At 41.9% G+C, this 26,427-nt stretch overlaps 1 protein-coding gene across 5 annotated transcripts in view; it reads right to left on the bottom strand.

The window, feature by feature from the left end:
* TMEM131 (transmembrane protein 131) overlaps positions 1 to 26,427 on the bottom strand; it is a 237,442-nt gene that overhangs the window by 162,618 nt on the left and 48,397 nt on the right. For all 5 annotated transcript variants that reach the window (XM_080684409.1, XM_080684411.1, XM_080684413.1 and 2 more), the window contains exon 2: positions 11,146 to 11,207. In XM_080684409.1, the coding sequence (XP_080540535.1) occupies positions 11,146 to 11,207 (62 nt within the window). The remainder of the gene's footprint in view (positions 1 to 11,145; positions 11,208 to 26,427) is intronic.

Raw genomic sequence — 26,427 nt, 5'->3', positions numbered from 1 at the left:
TTTTTCCCCATAATATATATTATTTTGAAATGGTATTTTAGAGAATGTACATAGAGAATGTATGGCAGATGTGGGAAATGTCCTTATTTTTGAAAGTGAATGTTTGAGTGAAGGTAAAATGTCTCGATGTCTGTAATTTTCTTTAAAATATTTCAGATATATAAAATATTTTTATTTGAAAGAGAGGGGGAGAGATAGAAATATATATATTTTTATTTGAAAGAGAGGGGGAGAGATAGAAATATCAATAAAGAGAGAGCTCACTGATCGGCTGCCTCCTGCATGCCCCACACTGGGGATCGAGCTTGCAACCTGGGCATGTGCCCTGACCAGGAATCGAACCGTGACCTCCTGGTTCACAGGTTGACGCTCAACCCCTGAGCCATGCCGGCTGGTCCAGCAATATATTGTGTGTGTGCATGAAAGTATATGTGTATCTAAAGCAAATATGGCAAAATGTTAACAACTGTTGGGTCTAGCTCAGTGGTAGGTGAATGGGTATTCATTCTCTCAACTCTTCCATTTTCTGTACTTAAAGAAAAATTTCTTTAACTTTTTATTATGAGAGTAAATATTTGTAAATCACATATCTGATGAAGGATTAATACACATAATATATAAAGAACATCCACAACTCAACAGCATACAATAACAAACAACCTGGTAAAAAAATGGAGAGGACTTGAACAGACATTTCTCTAAAGACATACAAATGGGTAGCAGGCACATGAAAAGATACTGAACATTATTAATCACTAGGGAAGTGCAAATCAAAAACCACAATGAGATACCACTTCACTCCCATCAGGTTAGTTACTATAAAAACAAACACAGAAAATAGCCAGTGTTGGTAATTGGAGTAAGTGAAGTGGTGATGTGGAGAAACTGAAACCCAAGTATACTGCTAGCAGGAGTGTAAAGTGTGCAGCTGCTGCGGAGAATGGTATGGAAGTTCCTCAACAAATTAAACAATGACCATATGATCCAGTAAATCCACTTCTGGATATAGATCCCAAAAGAATTGAAAACAGAAAGCAGGGACTCAGATATGTGGACATCCATGTTCATAGTAGCATCAGTCACAATAAGCCAAAGAGTGGAAGCAACCCAAATGCCTATCAATCAATAAATGGACAAAAAAAAATGTAATTTATACAACAGAACATTATTCAATCTTAAAAAGAAAGGAAATTCTGATATATGCTACAACATGGATGAATCTTGAAGACTAAGTTTACACTTACGCTAAGTGACATAAGCAGTCACAAAAGGACAAATACTGTAAGATGCCACTTACATGAATGTGGTACCTAAGAGTAGTCAAATTCATAGAGACAGAAAATAGAATGGTGTAATAGAATGGCCAGGGTTTGGGTTAAGGAGAGTTACAATGTTTCAGTTTGGGATGATGAAAAAGTTCTGGAGCTGGATGGTGCTGATGTGAAAATAAATGTAAACATACTGAATGTCACTAAGCTATACACTTAAAAATGGTTTAAAATGCAATTTTTAAATTATGTATATCTTGCCACACTCAAAAAAAGCTATATCAATCAAGACAGTGTGGTACTGGTATAAAGGCAAATAGATTAATGGAACGGGAGAATGTCCAGAAATGAACTCACATTTGTAGTTATTTGATTTTCAACAAATGCATCAATTCAATTCAATAGAGAAACATACCTTTTCAACAAATGGAGCTGAACAACTAGCTAAACCTATTTGAGGGAAGTAAGCCTTTATCCTTAGGTCACACAAGGCACTCAAACTAACTTTAGATAAACCAGAGTTCTAAGATTAAAAACTAAAATTCTAAAACTTCAACAAGAAAACAGGAGATTATCTTTATAGCCTTGAAATAGAAAAAGATTTCTTGAACAAGGCAAAAAAAAAAACACTAGGTATAAAAGAAAAAAAACGATAGGTATACTCACCAAACAATAGTTATGAAAATGAAAACGCAAGCCACACATTAAGAGCAAATATTTGCAAATCACATATTTGATTAAGAACTTATATCCTGAACATATAAAGAATATGCATAATCAACCACCCAACTTTTAAGAATTGGCCATTATACAAATGTCAGCTAAGCTCATTAAAAGACATTCAATATCAGCTACTAAGGTAAACTACAATTAACTACACATCCTATCTAATAAAGAGGGAATATGTTAAGTGACCATCATGCCCTCACAAAGATGGTAGTGCCCACAGCCAATAAGGAGGGAATATACTAATTGACTATCACACCCTCAAAGATGGCGGCACCCACAGCCACAGATAGCAGCACTCAGTCCCCTCAGCCCCACCGGGGCGCCTGCCTCCGGAGTCCCCCAGTCCCCTCAGCCCCCAAGCCACCCAGGGCCGGCCCGAGGCACAAGCAAGCCTCGGCTGCCCAGCTGCCCAGGGCCACCCGAGGCGCAGGTAACGAGGGCCGGCCGAGGGTTGCACTGCCGGCAGTGGCAGCAGCAGAGGTGTGATGGCGGTGTCACCTTCCCCTGATCGCCGGGTCGCTTCCCGCCCCTGAAGGCTCCCAGACTGTGAGAGGAGGCAGGCCGGGCTGAGGGAACCCCGCTCCAGTGCATGAATTTTCATGCACCGGGCCTCTAATCTATTAAAATGTCCAAAATTGAAAAGGCTGATCATATAAAAGGTTGGAGTGGATGTGAGGTAACTAGAACTGTCTTTCATACATACTGCTGGCAATGCAAAGCAAAACAGAACCACCACTTTAGAAAAAGGTTGGCAATTTCTTACCAAGTTAAACATACACCTGCCATATGACCTAGCCACTGAACTCCTAGATATTTGCCCAAGAGAAACAAAAGCTTATGTCCATCCAAAGACTTGTACATGAATGTTTATAGTAGCTTTAGCTATACTAGTAATTGGTCAATTCTTAGGACAACCCAAATTTCCATCAACAGGTGAATGGATATATGAAATGTGTGCTATCTGTACAATGGAATACTACTCAGCAATAAAAAAAAAGAATGAACTCAAGATTGGGAACCTACCTTTGTTTTCTTTTCCATTAAACATGTCTTTATTATCCTATACTAGTGGCCCGGTGCATGAAATTAGTGCAAGGGAAAAGGGGGGGGTGGATCCCTGAGCCCGGCCTTCACCCTCTCCAATCTGGGATCCCTCTCGCAATCCGGGACCACTGACTTCTAACCACTCACCTGCCTGCCTGCCTGATCGCCCCTAACCACTCTGCCTGCCGGTCTGCTTACCCCCTACTGCCCCCCTGCCGACCTGCTCTCCCCCAACTGGCCCCCGCAGGCCTGATCACCCCCAACTGCCCCCCGCAAGCCTGATCACCCCCAACTGCCCTTCCCTCCTGGCCTGATCACCCCTAACCACCTCTGCCTCAGCCATGCCACCATGGCTTTGTCCAGAAGGAAGCTGGAAGGTCTCCCAGAAAGTCTCCCAGTCTAATTAGCATATTACCCTTTTACTAGTATCCTATCTAATAAAGAGGGAATATGCTAATTGACCCTCACACCGTTGCAAAGATGGTGGCGCCCACAGCCAATAAAGAGGGAATATGCTAATTGACTGCCAAGTCCTCAAAGATGGCGGTGCCCACAGCCAAAAGATGGCAGCGCCCAGTCCCCTCAGCTCTGCCGGGGCGGCTGGCGGGCCTGGCCGCTCCGCATGCCTGCCCCTGGAGTCCCCCAGTCCCCTCAGCCCCCCAACCGCCCAGGGCGAGCGTGAGGTGCAGGCAAGCCTTGGATGGCGGCTGCTCAGCTGCTCAGCTGCCCAGGGCCACCCGAGGCTCAGGTAACCAGGGCCGGCTGAGGCTTGCGTTGCCGGCAGTGGTAGCAGCAGAGGTGTGATGGGGCGTCGCCTTCCTCTGATCGCCAGGTCGCCTCCCGCCCCTAAGGGCTCCTGGATTGTGAGAGGGGCCAGGCCGGGCTCAGGGACCTGCCCTTCAGTGCATGAATTTTCATGCACCAGGCCTCTAGTAGATAATAAAAGCCTAATATGTTAAGTGTCTGGTCATCCGGTCAGCCATTCAACCAATCAAAGTGTAATATGTTAATGACATACTAAGGCCACTCAACCACTCGCTATGATGTGCACTGACCACCAGGGGGCAGACGCTCAACCAGTGGTGGTGGGAGGGGGCGGGGCCAGCAAGTGTGCAGTGCCAGGCTACCAGCCAAGGTGGATGCGAGCGGGACTCCCTCGATCACCCTGCCCGTTGCCCCGCAGAGGGAGGCAACTGGTGGGGGAGTGGGGCCAGTGAGTGGGTGGCCCCAGGCCAGCCAAGGCGAGGTGAGCGGGGGCCCCAATTATCCCACCAATCACCCCACAGATCGGCCCTAATTGCCGGCCAGGCCTAGGGACTCTACCTGTGCACAAATTTCGTGCACCGGGCCTCTAGTTTTACAATAAGTATGCATTATTTTAAAAAGAACTGTAAAAGAAAATAACATTTGAGTGAAAAAAATAATAAACTATTGGTACACACAGCAACATGGGTGAATCTCAAAATAATTATGCTGACTCAGATCCCCCTAAAGTATATGCTGCATGATTCCATTTATATAAAGTGATTTAAAATATAAATTAACTGGCAGTGAGAGAAAGCACGTCAGTGGTTGCCTAGAGATGGAGTATGAGAGTGGATGGATCACCATAGGCAACGAGTAAACTTTCGTGGGTGATGGGTATGTTCATCATCTTGACTGTAGTGATGGTTTCACAGGGGTATAAATATGTCAAACTTTTCAAATTGTACACTAAGTGACCACACATATACTAAGTGACACTTCACTGTATGTCACTTCAGAGTAGTGTAACCTAACAATTGTAGAAGAGCAAACCTAGTTCCCATTTGAAGTTGACAGAAAGGAGATTCAGGAAATGTATCACCCATGTACACTTTCTTGGGGGGGAAAAAAACCTTTAGGAAGATATCTAGCCAAAAAGATTAGTCATGAAGAATTGCAAATGAGGAAGCTGTCTTGTGAAAGATAAGTAGGTACTCAAGGTAAAGGAACTGTGGAAATAAGGTTAGAAATGTAGAAAGTAAATGTTGTTTCTGAAGTATAAATCACGAAGTAGAAAAATAATTATTTAACTATAATGAAGAGTAAAAATCTCAGGACATGCCAACAACACACCCTAAGTACTGAGAGAAAGGGAGACACTATTTATTTTAAGGTAATCTGAGAAATAACAGACACTATTTATTTTAAGGTAATCTGAGAAATAAAGGTTTCAATATATATCTGAAAATTACGCCTCTAAATCAAGAGAGAAAACAAAATGGAAAGCATAAAAATTAGATCGTTGGGATTAAACACAAATACAGTATGATTAAATGAGATCAATTTGTCTATTTAAAAAAGACAAAAGGATTGTATCAAAAGAGGAGAAAAAGCAAGTCAGGCAGAGTCACACATTAATAACTTTACATCTTGAGTAAAATTTTTGATAAATCAAGAGCAAAAAGAAAAAAAATAAAGAAAATGGAGAAAAGAATATTGTAACTGAAATGTAAGCAAAGGACAAGAACCTGAGACCTTTTGATGTATGGGACAATGCACCAACCAACTGAGCCACACTGGCCTGGCCAATATCTTGATATTTTTGATGGTCACAAATGAGGGGGCTACACTACTGGAATCTAGAGAGCAGAAGCCAGGAACACTGACAAATACTCTATACTGCCCGGGCCAGTCTTCTTCCTTCCTCCCCCATTCCACCCCAACAAAGAACTTATCTGGTCCAAAATGTAAGTATTGATGAGATTGAAAACCCTACTATAACCTTAAGAAATAGAATTAATTAAGATTTTTCATTTGTAATCCCCTTGCATTATGAATCAAAGTACATGATTATCACATTTATATCTCTAGTAAACTCTGCAGTTCTTAACATATTGGAGCATAGAGGATTATATTTAACACATAAGGAAACTAAGCCTCTGAATGATTCAAATTACTGGTCAAGGAGCAAATGGTATGAGACAAGACTCAAATCCTATAACCTGGTCTATTATTATATAGTTATTATAAACTAGAGGCCTGGTGCACAAAATTCGTGCATGGCTGCCCACAACTGCCCTCCTCTGCAGGCCATCTTGTGGTGGCCATCTTGTATCCACATGGGGGCAGCCATCTTTGACCACATAAGGTGGCCATCTTGTTTCTTGGAGTGACAGTCAATTTGCATATTACTCTTTTATTAGATAGGATAGTTAATATACATCTTACCAAGGGATAAGACAGTATGTACCCAATACTGACTTCTTTTAGTCTTACATGAGCTGAAGTTGGCCATATTATTGCTAACAATTTTTATTTAATGTGGTCATTTTATGCTATACTAGAGGCCTGGTGCATGAAATTTGTGCACGGGGGTGTGTGTCCCTCAGCCCAGCCTGTACCCTCTCCAATCTGGGACCCCTTGAGGGATGTCCGACTGACCGTTTAGGCCCGATCCAGGTAGGATCGGGCCTAAACGGTCAGTCGGACATCCCTCTCACAATCCAGGACTGCTGGCTCCCAACTGCTCACCTGCCTGCCTTCCTGATTGCCCCTAACTGCTTCTGCCTGCCAGCCTGATCACCCCCTAACCACTCCCCTGCCAGCCTGATTGCCCCTAACTGCCCTCCTCTGCAGGCCTGGTCACCCCTAACTACTCTCCCCTGCAGGCCCGGTTGCCCCCAATTTCCCTCCTCTGCCAGCCTGGCCCCCCCTAACTGCCCTCCCCTGCAGGCTTCATCGCCCCCAACTGCCCTCCCTTGCAGGCCTGGTCCCTCCCAACTGCCCTCCCCTGCTGGCCTGATCGCCCACAACTGCCCTCCCTTGCAGACCTGTTCCCTCCCAACTGCCCTCCCCTGCTGGCCATCTTGTGGTGGCCATCTTGTGGCAGCCATCTTGTGTCCACATGGGGGCAACCATCTTGTGTGTTGGAGTAATGGTCAATTTGCATATTACTCTTTTATTAGATAGGATAAAGGCCTGGTGCACGGGTGGGGGTTGGCTGGTTTGCCCTGAAGGGTGTCCCGGATTAGGGTGAGGGTTCTCTTGGGGCATGGGGCAGCCTGGGCGAGGGGCCTGTGTTGGTTTGCAGGCCAGCCACGCCCCCTGGCGACCCAAGCGGAGGCCCTGGTATCTGGGATTTATTTATCTTCTATAATTGAAACTTTGTAGCCTTGAGCAGAGCCCAGGGCTGGCCAGGAAGCTTGGCTTCCTCCATCGCTGGGGGAAACCCAAGCTTCCTGCTCTCTTCAGCTCCATGGCTGCCGCCATTTTTGTTGGGATTTATTTATCTTCTATAATTGAATCTTTGTAGCCTTGATCGGAGGCCAGGGCCAGCCAGAGCGGGCGGGAAACCTGGCTTCCTCCATTGCCGGGGAAACCCAAGCCTCCTGCTCACTCTATGGTTGCAACCATCTTGGTTGGCTTAATTTGCATAATCACTCCTGATTGGCTGGTGGGCGTGGCTTGTGAGTGTAGCGGAGGTACAGTCAATTTGCATGTTTCTCTTTTATTAGTGTAGATAATTGTTGAACAGAACATTTAATTTCCTTAGAAAGAAAAATTCAACTAAATGAAATTTGCTACAGAATTAGGCAAACAAGGCTAGTTGTGTACAAGGCACTAGGTGCTTAGATGTAAGACAAGGTATGTGCCAGCCTAGAAATTAAGGCCTCGATAGTACAGGTGGGGTGTGTACACAGGTCAGTGATACCAGGGGCCATGCTGGGCAGTGTATCAGTGTCACATACTGTGCAGCTTTCCCCAGGGCTATGCTTGAGTAGAGGAGCCAAGTTTCCTTTCAGATGACCAGATTTTTTTGCCACCTTCAAATATAAAATGACATACTTCAAGGCCTGGGGTAGAGGTAGAGGATTAAGAAAACTAAACTTGCTTAAGAAAACTAAACTTGTGTTCTTGCCTCTCATCAACTATCCAACCCCATCCCCCAAAAGGTTCTTTGTAAATAATCTCATCATTGAAAAAAGGTAAAGTGCCTGGAGGCAGTTGTAGAAAGTTTTAACTCACAGAATGGGTCTTCCTAACTTTTTAAAACAATTGTTTTGCTTCATGTATTTGCCTATGTGTATTTTTAATGTAATTTTTATTGAGATAATTGTAGGTTCACACATATCTGTAAGAACCAAAATAATAGAAAGCTACATTTTACCCAGTTTCTCCCAATGTAACATTCTGCAAAAGCTATCATGTAAGATCACAATCAGGATATTGACATAGACACAATTACATATCTTGTTCAGATCTCCCCAGTTCTACTTGTACTCATCTATGTATTTGCGTGTCTATTAACTCTCACACGTGTAGGTTCATGAATCCACCACCACAGTCATGATTCAGAACATTCCATCACCACAAGCAGCCTGGGTGCTTCCCTTTACAACCCACCTTCTGCTTCCCCCTGCCCCAAGCTCCAGCAACCACTACTCTGTTGTTCATATCTAAAATGTGTCATCTCAAAACTGTCATGTACATACAAGTAGAATCTTGGGATTGGCTTGGTTTACTCAGCATAATTTCTGGTGATTCACTCAGGTTGCTGCATGTGGCAAGAAATGCTCCTCTTTTTACTGCTAAGCAGGTGTTCCAGGGCATGGATGCTCCCATTGAAGGACACCTGGGTTGTTTCCAGTTTTTTACTATCCTATCTAATAAAAGAGTAATATGCAAATTGACCATCACTCCAACACACAAGATGGCTGCCCCCATGTGGTCAAAGATGACTGTCCCCATGTGGGCACAAGATGGCCACCACAAGATGGCCAGCAGGGGAGGGCAGTTGGAAGGGACCAGGCCTGCAAGGGAGGGCAGTTGGGGGCGATCAGGCCAGCAGGGGAGGGCAGTTGGGAGGGACCAGGCCTGCAAGGGAGGGCAGTTGGGGGCAATGAAGCCTGCAGGGGAGGGCAGTTAGGGGTGACCAAGCCGGCAGAGGAGGGAAGTTGGGGGCAACTGGGCCTGCAGGGAAGGAAAATTGGGGGGAACCCAGGCCTGCAGGGGAGGGCAGTTAGGGGTGACCAGGCCTGCAGGGGAGGGCAGTTAGGGCCAATCAGGCTGGTTGGGGAACAGTTAGGCATCAAGCAGGCTGTCAGGGGTGTGGTTAGGGGGTGATCAGGCTGGCAGACAGAAGTGGTTAGGGGAATCAGGAAGGCAAGCAGGTAAGCAGTTGGGAGCCAGCAGTCCTGGATTGTGAGAGGGATCCCAGATTGGAGAGGGTGCAGGTTGGGCTGAGGGACAACCCCCCCCCCCCCCCGGTGCATGAATTTCGTACACCAGGCCTCTAGCTACAAATAAAGCTCTATGAACATATCTCGTTGTAAATATAAATTTCCATTTCTCTGGGAGAACTCACTAGAGTGCAAGGTTGTTTCACAGGGTAATATGTTTAGTTTTATAAGAAATTGCCTAACCATTTTCTAGAGTGGTGTACAGGTACAGACCCACTAGCAATACATGAGTGATCCAGTTTCTCTCCATCCTGGCTAGCACTTAGTGTTGTCACTATTTTGTGTGTGTGGTTTGGATTTGCATTTCCCTGATGGATAATGATGTTGAATAGCTTCCCATGTCCTTTTTGTTATTTTTATATCCTTTTCAGTAAAATGTCTGCTCATGTCTTTTGCCAGCTCCTAATTAGATTTTTAAAATTATTATGGAGTTTTGTGAGTTCTTTATATATTCTAAGAACTAGGTTCTTTGTCCCTTAGTCCACAGCCTGACTTTTTACCTACTTCAGATGGTCTTTTGCAGAGCAAGTTTTTAATTCATCAATTTTTCTTTTATGGAGATTGTACTTCTGTGTCAAATCTTTGGTGTCAAGAACTCTGCTTTTATCACAACTACAGAAAATACTTTTTCAGCAATATATGTCATGTTGTTAGTTATAAACAAGTGAACAAATACATTATAGGCAATACAACATAATACAGAGACTAATAATCACACCTAGAGTGAGAAGACCAGAATTCTAATACCAATCCCACTACCACAAAGTCCTAGGATCTTGGGCAACTTTCTTAATCTAAAACTTGGTTTCCTTTAAATATAAAATGAACAAAAAATTGTCAGTTATGCTACCAAATAACATGGTATTAAAAACAAATGCTATCATTACAAGGTGGTAAGACAAGCATACAATATAAATAAAGTTTGGGGTGGGGGACAGGAAACACACCAGCCACAAAAACCAGAGGACTGGTTAAGACAGCTTTTATTGTTCCTTTCAGCTCTGAAATTCTAGAACAGATTTTAGCTGAGAACACTAAAGCAGGCTTCATGGTAATATCTGAACTGGGTCTGAAAGACAGGATTTTGTCAGATTACATTTTCTATTTTTATGTAAAATATATTTAAAGATGGGCTTAAGATGATAAGTGGAAGGATGACATAGATGTAAATCTATAGAACTTACACTCTCTAGAGAAGTTCTTGTCTAGATAAATATTTGGAGGGCCAACATTGAGTTCAGTGTTTCACTCACTGGTTCCATCCTCGTGGAGGTGACACAGATTCCACTGCTCCTAATCAGACTCACTCCCTACCCCTCGTGTAAATATTTAATTTAAAAGATAGTTCCTACAACTAAGGAGGTTTTTTTAATTATTATTACCAACGAGAGTCCCGGTGCACGAATTCGTGCATGGGTGGGGGTCCCTCAGCCTGGCCGGCAATTGAGGCCTATCGGGGGGCTGGCCGGCCAGGGGGAGTGACCGTGGGAGGTTGGCCTGCTGCCCTGCCCCCCATCGGGACCTAGGGAGAGGGGTCGTGGAAGTTTGGCCAGCGGGGGGTGGGGGGGGAGGGTAGGTGGAGACCACAGAAGGTTGGCCAGCCGGGGGGAGGGGCCAAGGGAGGTTGGCCGTGGGAGCACACTGACCATCAGGGGGAAGCTCCTGCGTTGAGCGTCTGCCCCCTGGTGGTCAGTGCGTGTCATATCGACTGGTCAACCAGTCATTCGGTTGTTAATAGTCACTTAAGCTTTTATGTATATAGATTTTTCTACTGACCTTTCCCCACATAAAGCTCTTAAAATATATTTCACAGAAGGCAGCTACATATTTAAAAGAAAAATAATAATCATATCATTTAAGGCTTGACACTGAGATAATTCTTGAATTTAAAATAAAATTACCTGTAGTAGCCCTCCATCATCAAAACGCAGTACTTCTATTATGCTCTCCGACTGAATAAATGCTGTGAAGGAAACAAAACATACTATCATTTAAAGAAACATCAATTTTACTTAAAATATTTTTACCTTAAAGTTAATTGCTACAATTTTTGTATTTTAAAAATATACTGCTTGATGGTGATAGCTAGAGGAAAATATGACTAATGCTTCAGAATCTTAGCAACAATGGAATGCTTTAAAATAAAATAACACAACTCAATTAGAAACTAGTTTTAAACAAACTATAGGCTGTGTAAACCACTTGCAAAATATCTATTACTACTATACTGCCAGGAAGCACAAAATAGTCATATTTGAGTAATGTAGCTGATTATTTACACTGATAGATTACTAGAAATAACACAAACACATAGCAAAGATCACTATAGGATTGTATTTCCCCCCAAAAGGATAAGTTGACATTTTATATCATCTGCTCTTATAAAGGGATGATATGACTTGGGATCAACAGTCAAAACAGACTTGGTAGGGGTGGGCGAGGAAAATGGCAAAAAGATTATTCTGTTCCAAGAAACCAAGCACAATGCAAAGCCAAGATACAAAGCTAACACACTTTTACCACACAATCCAGCAATTATGTTCCTAGATATTCACCCAACTGACTTGAAAATATATGTCCATAAAAATCTGCATGCAATTCCTTACAGCAGCTTTATTCATCATCACAACTGGACACAATCAAGATGTCCTTCTACAGGTAACTAGACAAACTATACAATGAACTACTAGTTGGTGATAAGAAGTAAAAGAAAAGGTTACGTACATACTGTATGATTCCAAGTATATGACATTTTGGAAAAGGAACCACTATAGAAATGGTAAAAAGATCAGTGGTTGGTAGAGGTTTGGAGAGAGAAAGAAAAGGCTGAAAAAGTGAAGCACAGCAAATTTTTTCTGGGCAGTGAAATTCCAATACTCTACATGACATTATAATGTAGACACACGACACTGCATTTGTCAAACCAGAACTCTACAGCACAAACAGTAAACCTAATGTGTGTAATTAAAAAAAAAAAAAATTAGGACATGGCTTGTGTGGCTCAGTTGATTGGAGTGTTGTCCCGTACACCAAAAGGTGGCAGGTTCGATTCCTGATCAGGGCACATACCCAGGTTTCGGGTTCAGTCCCCAGTCTTACAAGAGGCAACTGATCGATGTTCTCTTACATGATGTTTCTTTCTCTCTCTCCCCCTCTCACCAATCAGTAAAAACATATTCTTGGGTGAGGATTTTTAAAAAATCATTTAGGAGATCAAGGGATCCCACAATGGAATGCAGAAGGTAACAAAAGAATTTAACGATATTACAAATGTATGAAACCAACTCATTAAGGGGGGCAGGATGAGGAAAGATGCTAATATAAATAATTCGGAAATTAGTGGAATCTGTAAGACTACAAGCAAAAGAAACTACATAAGCAATGTACTCTAGCTGATAAAGTTATTTCCCACAGGGGTTTGTGTTAATAATTCTGATGCTGATACATGTATACTGGAATTGAACAATTAAGTACGTGGAAGATAGTGGGAGTTAAATTTCTCACTGCTGGGATAAGAGTTTACACAAAAGCAAAGGAAGGAGGATAGAATAATCTATGTGGTAATGGATTAGAGTTGGCAACATCAGTATGTTCAGTATGATATAATTACATACAGAAATTTATGGATGTGTATATACGCAGGTTAGTATACACACATAAATTTCCTTGCTCTGTCAGTTGAGAAGGCCTAGAAGTAACTGTATCCTAGTAGCAAAAAGCACACTTAGCACCCAGGTCTTGGTTTCTAATACCATCCTCCAATAAAAGGAACCAGGGCTTCCTAGACAGGTGGCTGAATCTAGGGCTAGGGCAGGAAAAATACAGGATGAAACTGGAGCATCTTGAAGTGCCAGAAAGTGAGAAAGTGCTAAAAACCAAAAAACCTATATTAATGGGAATATGTCATAGGAACAGAAAGAGTTCCCAAATGGCCAAAGCTAAAACAACTTGAGCAGTAAAATAAAGTAGTATTAGATTATAACCCAAAGTATAAAATATCCATGAGTCCATACTGCTATAAATAAATGAGTGAATAAATACATAAGTGAGGGAGAAGAGACAAAACTCCTAGACTGAAGAATTCTAAATAATTTACACAGAAACTCTTTATCTAGATGGTGGAACTCCCCACTCTTTAAGCCTGGGATACCCACTGTGATTTCCTTCCAAAGAAAACAATATAGAAAGGAAGAAAAAAATAGTAAATTCACAATGGAGAACATTACCTTAGTTAGATGATCAAGGTCAATTTCCACAGTGAAAGTTCATGTTGATAGTATGTACCCTTGATTATGATTTATAATAAAAATAGCACTTTTATGTCTGTGGTCTTCCTTCCAAAATCACTTAGCCACAGTCTCATTGTGAGAAAAACACCAGACAAATCTCACTGAGAGACATTCTACAAAGTACCTGACCAGTACTCCAGAAAACTGCCAAGGTCATAAAAAAAAAAGAAATGTCTGAGAAACTGTCACAGACAGAGGAGCCTCAGGGGACATAACTACTAAATGTAATGGGGTATCTTGGATAGGATCCTAGAAAAGAAAAAGGAAATTAGGTAAAAGCTAAGGAATCTGAATAAAATATGGGCGCTTCACTTAATAATAATGTATTAATACTGGTTCATTAACTGTAATAAGAAGTACACATTAAGGGAAGATGTTAATTATAGGGAAAACTGGGTGAGAATGTATACAGGAACTCTGTACTATCTCTGAAATATTTACATAAAACTTGCATTGTTCTAAAATAAAAAGTTATTTTTAAAAAAGCACAAAACAATGGTATTTCAATTGACTCCTCGTTGTTGGTCTTTGGGCATTCAAGGAAGAAACTTGCTGTCTAATCCCATATACCTGGCATACGACTAAAGCTGAAAGTCAAGCAGCAGAATGAGATATTAGCTAATTAGATTACTTTACATAATTAAGTGGTGTTTTCGTGCCTGCAAGCGTCACTCTCCTATTAATTCGAGTAATCACATATTGATTTTACTTTGGGAAACCCATCTCCTCCATTGCTGTGTTTCCCTTTAACCACATTGCCAACCTGTTGGTAAAATTTCCCGGGGCTGAGAGACCAGACAAAGAGGCTAACAAGTCCATCATTACGTCAAGAGTTTATTAAGGTGATCCCACTTCTAGGAATATATCCCAAGAAACTAGAAACACCAATCAGAAAGGATATATGCACCCCTATGTTCACAGCAGCACAATTCACCATAGCTAAGATTTGGAAACAGCCTAAGTGTCCATCAGCAGATGAGTGGATTAAAAAACTGTGGTACATCTACACAATGTAATACTATGCTGCCATAAAAAAGAAGGAATTCTTACCATTTGCAACAGCATGGATGGATCTAGAGAGCATTATGCTAAGTAAAATAAGCCAGTCAGAGAAAGATAAATATCACATGGTCTCACTCATTTATGGAACATAATGAACAACACAAAGTGATGAACAAAAACATATCCAGAGACAGAGAAGCATCGATCAGACCGTCAAACCCCAGAGGGAAGGTAGGGGAGGGTGGGGGGAAGGGGGAGAGATCAACCAAAGGACTTGTATGCATGCATATAAGCCTAACCAATGGACACAGACAACAGGGGGGTGAGGGCATGAGTGGGGGTAGGTTGGGGGGTAATGGGGGGGGGGGGGTAAGGACACATATGTAATACCTTAATCAATAAAGAAATTTAAAAAAAATAAAATAAAGAGTTTATTAAGGTAACTTACATATGAGGAGTGTCTTGAGTGGACAAAAGAACATGAATATCCTCTGCCTCTGTAGCAGGTGCTAACGAGCTATATAGAATAGGGCAGGATGCATAGGGGTACAGGATCGAGATCAGGTCCAGGTAAGGAAAATCCACCTTAGGAGCTTGCCTTGGGCAGAAGGGAGGGATCAGTTTCTGAGGGAATTTAGGGGAACTGATGGCTGTTCTGGGTCCAGCAGTGGTCACATCATAGAAGTCTCTTCTCCATTCAACCTATTCTACTCCTGCTCATTCCCTACCAGTTCTTAGTATACAGAGAACATTCAATGAATATTAAGTGCATGAATGAAATCCCACCTTTTTGCTCAGGTATAAGTTGGTATTTGCATTAACGGGTGCTAATGACCTCTTTCTGGTTGTTGTCTCTAGTCCTAGCATGTAGATGAATTTCAAACTTAGGTCAGAGCTAATGACGCCAAAGGAATTACTGGCATAGAATAAATTTGGAGTGCAAAGAACATTTCTACACTGATAAGCTGTTCAGAAGAAAGGACTGTGAGTATAAAGGTTCTGCCCAGCTCACCCATTTCTCAGCCCTTTCCTCACCTGTTAACATAAACTGAAATTTCAGATGATCCAGAAAGTATATTTTTGTTATACTCCTATTGAAGATAGATTTATTGATGGAAGAACACAAGAAACTAACAAGAATTAATTGGCTAGCCAGATGCTCTCAATGTAGGAGACAAAAAGTAGGAGTTCCTAGTTAGAAACTTTCCATTTATTTAATAGAGAAAACCAAGAAGAAAGTACTGGAAACATACTGTATTTGGTGGCTGCTAGTAATGCATAAATTCCCATCATCAAACTAGAAGATCACACTTATCTGGTCTTTATCTAATTGATCTTTTTAAAACCCAGGCTAAAAAAAGGCCATGACTTGGAAGGGCCCCCAAATCCTGTGTCAAAGAGCCACCTTGCCTGAAATCCCTTTCTCATGGCTGGTATATTCTCCTTCAAGTGTCAGTCTCAAAGCCACCCCAGAGAGAGACCTTCTGTGACTGTTTCAAGCAGTTCCCTGTTATCCTCTCTCATATGCCCTATTTTATCACAATCTGTAACTAGTTCCTGGTTTGCTTATTTTGCCATCTATGCCTAGGACAAAGTCTGAAAGATGAAAGATAAGAAATATTGGTTAAAATAATAGCATTACTATTTCAAAATTAATTATCATTAATGACATTAATATATCTTTCATAGTTATACTTGCTCAGGATCTTGTTTCAGCAAAATGCTCAATAATAAAAATTTTTAAACATTCTGAACTAGTTTTGTATGGACTCCTCTATCTATAAAGATACTTTATGATTGAATCTTTATTCCTTCCCTTGCTAGTTTTCTTATCTGAAAGATGTAATATACATCTAGTTTATCTACTTCCCACATTAAAAGTACAAAGGGATTTATGAAAGAAACCCAATAAAAAAGTGTAATTACTGAAATTCCCCAAATTTTAATGAAGTATTATAAGAAACATAAAGAAATGACAAAATATGGCCCATACACAGGAAAAAATGCAATAAACAGAAACTGTCCCTGCAGAAGTCCAGATATAGCTCTTACTAAAACTATTAAATAAGCTACTTTAAGTATGTTAGTAAATAAATAATAAAAGAAAAAAATAAAGAGAATGATGTCTCACCAAATAGAATATACCAATAAAGAGAAGAAATTAGAAAAATGATACAAATAGAAATTTGGAAATTAAAAGTACAATAACTGAAGTAAAAAATGCACCAAAGGAACTCAATAGCATATTTCAATAACGTGTAAGAAAGAACCAGCAAACATGAAAATAGGTTGAGATTATCTGGTCTGAGAAATAAAAATGAAGAAAAAATGAACAAAGCCTCAGTGACCTATATGAGCTACTATCAAGAATACCAACAGTTGCACAATTGGTATCCCAGAATAAAAGGAAAGGAGAAGGGGTAGGAAAAATATTTGAAGAACAGGTGGTATTAATCTGAACAAGACTGTTATAAATTAAGGTGTTAATTGTTATGCCCAGGACAATCATTAAAAAAAAAAAAAGACTTAACAAAAATGTTACTAGAGACAAAAGACATTTCATAATGACAAAGAGATCAATCTATCAAAAAGATATAGCAATTATAGGAGAAACCAAGATGGCGGCATAGGTAAACACCTATACTGCTGCCTCGCACAACAATTTCAAAACTGCAACTGGAAGACAGAGCGGACATCGTACAGAACCACCGGAAAGCTGGCTGAGTGGAAATTCTACAACTAGAAGGAAAGATAAAAGGACACTGAGACCCAGAGGAGCTGTGGAGGACAGAGGTGCGGAGACCTGCGCGCGGAAAAGGAAAAGGAAAAGGCGGGCGGCTGAATACGCAGCTGGCTTACACGCAGCGCGCGGAGGGCAGGCAGCAAGCACGGGCTAGCTTTCTCGTTCAGGAGGGAAACAAAACCTCCTGACTACACTGAAATCCAGTTCCGGGTGAGACTTTGGGAACCCAGACTCATTTGGGGAGAAACTGGACTGTCTGGCAGCGGGCAAAACTCGAGGGCAGCCTTCTCTCAGAGGTGTGCGCAACCATCCCTGCGGGACACTGAGGGACAGGGGCCTTGTAGGGCGGGGCTGACGGGGAAACCAAGGCTGTCTGCTCCACCCTGAGACTCCGCCCCATCCAAGCTGAGCACAGAAGCTCTCCCAGGGGAGACACAGCTGATCCTCACAGCCAATTGGCCTAGGCTTAACTACAACAAGACTGCACACACAGCCCACAAAGGGGCCCACCAAGAGTGTCCACCTCAGGTAACTGGGGGAGGCTGAGCCACTGGGCCCTGCTAGGACACCTAGCACACAAAACCACTCCATCAACTCAGGGAAGCAGCCAAAATGTGGAGACAAAGAGGCAGGTCACAAATGAAGGAAATGGAGGAAAGTAAACGACTGGATATAGAGTTCAAAACCACGGTTATAAGGTTTTTCAAGAATTTCCTAGAAAAGGCCGATAAATTTAACGAGACCCTCGAGGATATGAAAAAGGATCAACTAGAAATTAAGCATACACTGACTGAAATAAAAAAAATTATACAGAGACCTAAAAGCAGACTAGAGGATTGCAAGAACCAAGTCAAAGATTTGGAATACAAAGAAGCAAAAAACACTCAGCCGGAAAAGCAAAAAGAAAAAATAATCCAAAAAGTTGAAGATAGTATAAGAAGCCTCTGGGACAACTTCAAACGTACCAACATCAGAATTATGGGGGTGGCAGAAGAAGAGAAAGAGCAAGATACTGAAAACCTATTTGAAGAAATAGTGACTGAAAACTTCCCCCACCTGGTGAAAGTAATAGACTTACAAGTCCAGGAAGCCCACAGAACCCCAAACAAAAGGAATCCAAAGAGGACCACACCAAGACACATCATAATTAAAATGCCAAGAGCAAAAGACAAAGAGAGAATATTGAAAGCAGCAAGAGAAAAACGGTTAGTTACCTACAAGGGAGCACCCATACGACTGTCAGCTGATTTCTCAGCAGAAACTATGCAGGCCAGACGGGAGTGGCAAGAAATATTCAGTGATGAATAGCAAGAACCTACAACCAAGATTACTCTACCCAGCAAAGCTATAATTCAAAATTGAAGGTCAGATAAAGGGCTTCACAGATAAAAAAAAAGCTAAAGGAGTTCATCACCACCAAAACAGAATTATATGAAATGCTGAAAGGTATTCTTTAAGAAGAGGAAGAAGAAGAAAAAGGTAAAGATAAAAATTATGAACAACAAATACGTATCTATCAACAAGTGAATCTAAAAACCAAGGGAATAAAAAATCTGATGAACAGTATTAACTGGTGAATATAATAGAATCAGGGGCATAGAAAGGGAGTGGACTGACAATTCTTGGGGGGAAAAGGGGAGTGGGGGGTGCGGGAAGAGACTGGACAAAAAGCGTACACCTATGGATGAGGACAGTGGGGGAGAGGTAAGGGCAGAGGGTGGGGTAGGAACCTGGTGGAGGGGAGCTATGGGGGAGAAAAAAGAGGAACAATTGTAATAATCTGAACAATAAAGATTTATTAAATTAAAAAAAAAGATATAGCAATTATAAACATATATGCACCTAACAAGAGAGCTCCAAAATACAAGAAGCAACAACTGACAGAAATGTTAAGGAGAAACAAGAAATTCAACAAAAATACTTGGAGAATTCAATATCTGACCTTCAAAAATGGATAGAAAAACTAGGAAAATATCAACAATGAAATTACAATAAACCCAAACAACACTAGGAACCAATTAGATCTAACATCATCAATAGAACACTCCAACAATAGAATATACATTCTACTAAGTGTACATGAAACATTCTCCAAGACAGACAATATGTTAGGCTATAAAACAAGTTCCAAAAACTTTAAAGGGAATGAGGTCATACAAACCATGTTCTCCAACCACAATGGAGTAAAATTACAAATCAATAGAAAGAAAAAAAAATATGTGGAAATTAAAAACAGGCCTAAGCCCTAACTAGTTTGGCTCAATGGATAGAGCGTCGGCCTGTGGACTGAAAGGTCCCAGGTTCAATTCCAGTCAAGGGCATGTACCTTGGTTGCGGGCACATCCCCAGTAGGAAGTGTGTGGGAGGCAGCTGATCAATGTTTCTCTCTCATTGATGTTTCTAACTCTTCATCCCTCTCCCTTCCTCTCTGGAAAAAATCAATAAAAAATATATTAAAAAAAAAAAAAAAAAAACAGGCCTAAGTAATCAATGTGACAAATAAGAAACTGCTGGTGGGAATGCAGACTGTGCAGCCACTGTGGAAAACAGTATGGCGTTTCCTTAAAAAATTAAAAATGGAACTGCCATTTGACCCAGTAATCCCACTTCTAGAAATATATCCCAAGAAAACAGAAATACCAATCAGAAAGAATATATGCACCCCTATGTTCATAGCAGCACAATTTACAATAGCTAAGATTTGGAAACACCCTAAATGCCCATCAGCAGATGAATGGATTAAAAAACTGTGGTACAGCCGAAACCGGTTTGGCTCAGTGGATAGAGCGTCGGCCTGCGGACTGGAGGGTCCCGGGTTCGATTCCGGTCAAGGGCATGTACCTTGGTTGCGGGCACATCCCCAGTGGGAGGTGTGCAGGAGGCAGCTGATCGATGTTTCTCTCTCATCGATGTTTCTAGCTCTCTATCCCTCTCCCTTCCTCTCTGTAAAATATCAATAAAATATGTTTAAAAAAAAAAAAAAACTGTGGTACATCTACACAATGGAATACTATGCTGCTGTAAAAAAGAAGGCATTCTTACCATTTGCAACAACATGGATGGAGCTGGAGAGCATTATACTAAGTGAAATAAGCCAGTCAGCGAAAGATAAATACCACATGATCTCACTCATTTATGGATAATAAAGAACATTACAAACTGATGAACAAAAATAGAGGCAAAGAAGCAACGAACAGACTTTCAAACCACAGCGGGAAGGTAGGGGAGGTTTAGGGGGGTAAGAGATCAACTGAAGGACTTGTATGCATGTATATAAGCACAACCAACAGACTCAAGACACTGGGGGTGGGAAGGCTGGGGGGAGGTCAGTGGCGGGGGGGGGGGGGAAGAGACATATGTACTACTAATTTGTAATACCTTAAATAATAAAATTAAAGAAAAAAGAAATCAAAAGGAAAATTAAAAAATGTTTTGTAGTAAAAACAAAACCACATATTACTATAACTTATAAGATGTAGGGAAAGAAGTGCTTAGGAGGAAATTTATAGCTGTACATGCTTATATTAAAAAGAAACAAGCCCTAGCCAGTTTGGCTCAGTGTATACAGCGTCAGCCTGAGGACTCAATGGTCACGGGTTTGATTCCAGTCAAGGGCACATGCCCGGGTTATGAGTTTGGTCCCTGGTAGAGGGCGTGCAGGAGGCAGCCAATCAATGATTCCCTTTCATCATTGACGTTTCTATCTCTCTCTTCCTCTCCCTTCCTCTCTGAAATCAATAAAGATATATTTAAAAAAAATAAGAAGAAACAAATATCTCAAATAATAACCTAACCTATAATTTTAAGAAACTAGAAAAAGAAGAGCAAACTAAACCCAAAGTAAGTAGAAAAAAGAATAGAATACAAATTAGAGTGGAAATAAAATTGAGGAAAGAAAATAAAAAAAAAAAGGTAATCAAACAAAAATTTGGTTCCTTGAAAACATCAACAAAATTAACAAACTTTTTAGGTAAGCTGAAAATAATTCAAGAATGAAACAGGAAACTAATCTTACAGAGATAAAAAAGGGTTTACCAGCCTTATAGGAGTAAATGGGTAAGAGGATAACTAGGAAAAGTGTACACCAATAAATCAGATAGACTAGATGAAATGGACAAATAACTAGAAACACAGGAACTACTGAAATTAACTCAAGAATAAATAGAAAATCTGAATAGACCTATAACATGATTAGTAAATTAGTAATCAAATATCTGCCCATAAAGCAGGGGTGGGGAATATCTGGCCCTCAAGCCAAATAGGCCTGTGAAATCATTTGATCTGGCTCTGCCAAGGCATTAGGGGTGAGTTAAATGTTTGACCAAATATAGCAGGCTAATTTTTAATTTGATAATTCTGTATGGCCCTCGAATGATGCTATAGATATCCAAATGGCCCTTGGCAGAAAGAAGGTTCCCCACCCCTGCCATAAAGAAAAGCCTAGGGACAGATGGCTTCATTGGTGAATTCTACCAAATATTTAAAAAAGGACTAACACCAATGCTTTACAAACTCTTACAAAAAGTAATGGAGAAGGAAACACTTCCCACCTTATTCTATGAGGCCCTAATAATGATATCAAACTCAGATAAAGTTATCACAAGAAAAGGAAATTACAGACCCATATCCCATATAATAAAAGCCTAATATGCAAATTGTTTGACCGGGAGTTCGACCGCTTGCTATAACGTGTGCTGACCACCAGGGGGCAGCGCGGAACATGGCGGGCATTGGTGACACTGCACTGGCAGCAGTGGAGGCACTGCCAGCCCCGATGGGTCCCGACGAGAGCAGGACCATGGCAGGATGGTGGAGCAGGTGAGTGGGCAGTACCAGGCCAAGGCGGGTGCAAGCGGGGGACCAAATACCCTGCTGATTGCCCATAGATGGTGACTAGTGGCAGTGGCTGGGCCACCACCTGGCCCCCAGGCGCTGAGGGAGCCAGGTGGGAGGGACCATTCCCGATCGATCACCCTGAAGGCAGGATGATGGAGCGGGTGAGGGGGTGGCGCCAGGCCACAGCTGGGTGCCAGGGAGGGTTGTGTGACTGTGAGGCTGAGAACACAGGTGGGGCTGCATGCCTGGGGGCACGAGCTGGGGCCCGATCCACGCAGGCCACTCCAAGGGACTCCACCCATGCACGAATTCATGCACCGGGCCTCTAGTCTCTTATAAATATGGTTATCAAGTCTTTAACAGTATCCAAGCAAACTATATCCAGCAAAACATGCAGAGGATTATATACCATGACCAAATGTAAGACTAGTACACTTTAAAAAAAAAAAAAAGACTAGTACACTTTATACTACAAAGCATCTGCCCTGATCAGGTAGCTCACTTGGTTAGAGCAGCGGTCACCAACTGGTGGTCTGCGGATCACTGGTGGTCTGTGAGGTCCGAAAGGTTGGTTAGAGCGGCAACTGCTGGTTTAAGGAAACCTTTGGAGCAGCTGTTGCCAACCGGTGGTCCATGGACCACTGGTGGTCTGTGAGGTCCAAAAGGTTGGCGACCGCTGGGTTAGAGCACTGTCTGTTATGCCAAGGTTGCAGGTTCAATCCCTGGTCAGGGCACATACAAGAATCAACCAATGAATGCATACATAAGTGGAACAACAAATTGCTGTCTTTCTATGCCTCTCCTCCTTTTTCTCCTCCTCTCCTCTCCTTCCCTCTCTCTCTAAAATCAATTAAAAAAAAAACAAAACTACAAAGCACTGCTGAAAAATATTAAAAACCTAAATAAATGAAAAGATATCAGACGTTCATAGGCTGAAATAATTATCAGTGTTAAAACTACAATACTCTCGCCCTAGCTGGTTTGGCTCAGTGGATAGAGCGTCAGCCTGCGGACTGAAGGGTCCCAGGTTCGATTCCGGTCAAGGGCATGTACCTTGGTTGTGGGCACATCCCCAGTGGGGAGTGTGCAGGAGGCAGCTGATCGATGTTTCTCTCTCATCGATGTTTCTAACTCTCTATCCCTTTCCCTTCCTCTCTGTAAAAAATCAATAAAATATATTTAAAAAAAAAAACTACAATACTCTCCAAATTAATCTTAAATTTAATTCAATCCTTATCAAAATCCCACCTTGCTTATTTCCAAGTTGACAGATTGGTCCTAAAATTCTTGAGACAATGCAAGAAACCCAAAATATTCAAAACAATCTGAAAAGGAACAGAGAGGGGACTCTTACTTCCAAGCTTCAAAAATTTCTACAAAGCTATAGTAATCAAGACAGTGTGGTATTGAAATAAAGATAGACGTATAAATCAATATAATAGAATTGAGAGTCCTAAAAGAAACTTTCACATTCATTTATGGTCAGTTGCTTTTTTACAAGAGTACCAAGACAATTCAAAGGGAATGATAATCTTTTCAACAAATGGTGCTCGGACAACTGGATATCTGCATGCAAAAAAAATTAAGCTGGACCTTACCTCACACCATATGCAAAAATTAATTCAAAATGGATTGAAGACCTCAGTGTCAGAGCTTAAACTATAAAATGTTTAGAAGGTAAACTAGGGGTAAATCTTTGGAACTTTGGATTAGGCAATGTGTCTCAAATAGGATAAGCAATCAAAGAAAAACAGATAAATTGGACTTCATCAAAATAAAAAACTTCATGCTTACAAGGGCACTATCCAGAATGTGAAAAGAAAACCCACAAAATAGGAGAAATTTTGCAAATGATGTATCTGTTAAGAGATATGTCCATAGAATATAGAGAGAGAACTCAATTTTTTTATTTTTTTTATTTTTTTTTTCAATTTTTTTAAAAAAATATGTATTTTATTGATTTCAGAGGAAGGAAGAGGGAAAGAGATAGAAACATCAATGATGAGAGAGAATCATTGATTGGCTGCCTCCTGCATGCCCCACACTGGGGATCGAGCCCACAACCCAGGCATGTGCCCTGACCAGGAATCGAACCAATGACTTCTTGGTTCATAGGCTGATGCTCAACCACTGAGCTATGCCAGCCAGGCAGAACTCAATTTTTAAAAAGACAAATACCCCAATAAAAAAAATTGTCGAGGGATCTGAATAAACACTATACTAATAGTCAATAAACATATAAAAAGGCACTCAAGATCAGTTCTGAGAGAAATATAAATGAAAACAGATACCACTTTACACATACTAGAATGGTTAAAATAAAAAAGATGGACAATAATAAGCACTGGTGAGGATGTGGATAAATTGGCAACCCATAAATTGCTGTTGGGAGTAAAAAATGAAGCAGCCACTTTGGAAAATTCAAGAAGGTAAATATAGAGATACCACAGACATAGCAATTCCACTCTTATGTATATACTAGTGGCCGAATTTCGTGCACATTAAGAGGGAATTAATTAGAGGAAATATTTTAATATTGCTATTTGCCCTTTATTATAGAAGTGTCAGAGATGAAAGAAAATTAGTAAAATGTATATAAAAATCTCCCTCCTGTTAAAGTCTGGGGTGCGCCGTGGGACCCAGAGTCAAGTCCCTGCTCACCTGTGTGCACCTTGAAAGACCCAGACCCAGCCGGACCCACCCAGTCAAGCCCTGTAGGGCGGGGAGGGGGGGGGGGGCGCGCAGCCTCAGGTTCCTTGTCAAGCCCCGCCGGGGCGGGGGACACGGCCTCAGGTCCCTAGCGCAGCCTCAGGTCCTCTGGCCTCGGCGCTGGGGTGGGGGGCAGGGCCTCATGTCCCCCGGCCCTGGCACCACGATGGGGGACGCAGCCTCAGGTCCTGCGTCAAGCAACACTGGGCAGAGGGGAGCGCGCAGCCTCAGGTCTTCCGTCAACCCCGCCAGGCAGGGGGTGCAGCCCCAGGTCCCCCATCAAGCCCCGCTGGGGTGGGGGGGGGGGCGCGGCCTCAGGTCCCCTGGTGCAGCCTCAGGTCCCCAAGCCTGGCACCGGGGCGGGGGGGGGGGGGGGGGCGCGGCCTCAGGTCCCCTGGCCTTAGCGCTGGGGCGGGGGGCACAGCCTCATATCCCCTGGCCCAGCCTCAGGTCCTCCAGCCCTGGCACCAGGGCGGGGAATGCAGCCTCAGGTCCCCCGGACCCAGTGCAAGGGCGCGAGGGTGTGACAATCATTTGCATATTAGCTCTTTATTATATAGGAAGGATGTAAAATTACTGAAAACATGTGCAAACTAAAACTTATTTTAAAATGTTAATAGCAGTATTATTCATAACTAAAGGCCTGGTGCACAGGATTTGTGCACTAGTGGGGGGGGGCGTGGCCTGCGGGGATCAGGCTGCTGTGGGAGCGCTGCTCCTTCCGGTCAGCTGAGCGGCACTCCCACTGTGGGAGCACACTGACCATGAGGGGGCAGCTCCTGCACTGAGCATCTGTCCCCTGGTGGTCAGTGCGCCTCACGTCGACTGGTCGTTCTGTTCGTTCCACCATTCGCTCGCTGGGCTTTTAGTATATAGGATAGTATAGGCAAAATGCAGAAACAATCCAAATGTCCACTGACTGATGACTGATAAACAACATGTGATGGAATGTTTCTCAGCCTCAAAAAAAGAATGCTACAACATTTCAACATGAACTTTGAAAACATAGTGCAAAGTGTGAAAGACAGACAGACACAAAAGGCCACAGATTTTATTATTCTATTTACATAAAATGTCCAGAATAGGAAAATCCACAGAAATGAAAGTTAAATGAGCTTTCAGTTGCTACTGGCTGGGAATAAATGAGTGTGACTGCTAATGTATAAGAGGCTTCTTTTAGGGGTGATGGAAATGTTTTGAAATTAGAAGGTGGTGATGGGTGCACAAATCTATAGCAAAAAAACCACTCAACTGTATATACTTTAAAAAGGAGAATTTATGATATGGGAACTGTATCTCAATATTTTAAAAATCAACAAAAAATGATAGTACATGGTTTTATTTTCTATTTTCTAAATCTTTTCTTAAAAGGTTGCCTGAATGGCACTTTAAATACTTTGTAACTATGAAACGAAATGTAACTTGACTCCAGAAGAACTTTAGGCATAATAGTTCTTTCACTACAGAAAGTCACTTGTTAGTGTGCACGTGTGTGTGGGCAGCAAGAACCAACAGCAAATGATAAAGCAAATGGGGCAACCTGCCAACAGTAAGTCAATCTGAGTAAAAACATTTTTTATTCTATTTTGATTCTTAGACATTTT

The sequence above is a fragment of the Plecotus auritus genome (assembly GCF_963455305.1).
Source record: "Plecotus auritus genome assembly, chromosome: 8".
Taxonomy (NCBI): domain Eukaryota; kingdom Metazoa; phylum Chordata; class Mammalia; order Chiroptera; family Vespertilionidae; genus Plecotus; species Plecotus auritus.
Note: the sequence above shows the minus strand (reverse complement) of the source record. Positions and strands in the feature narration are given on the sequence as shown.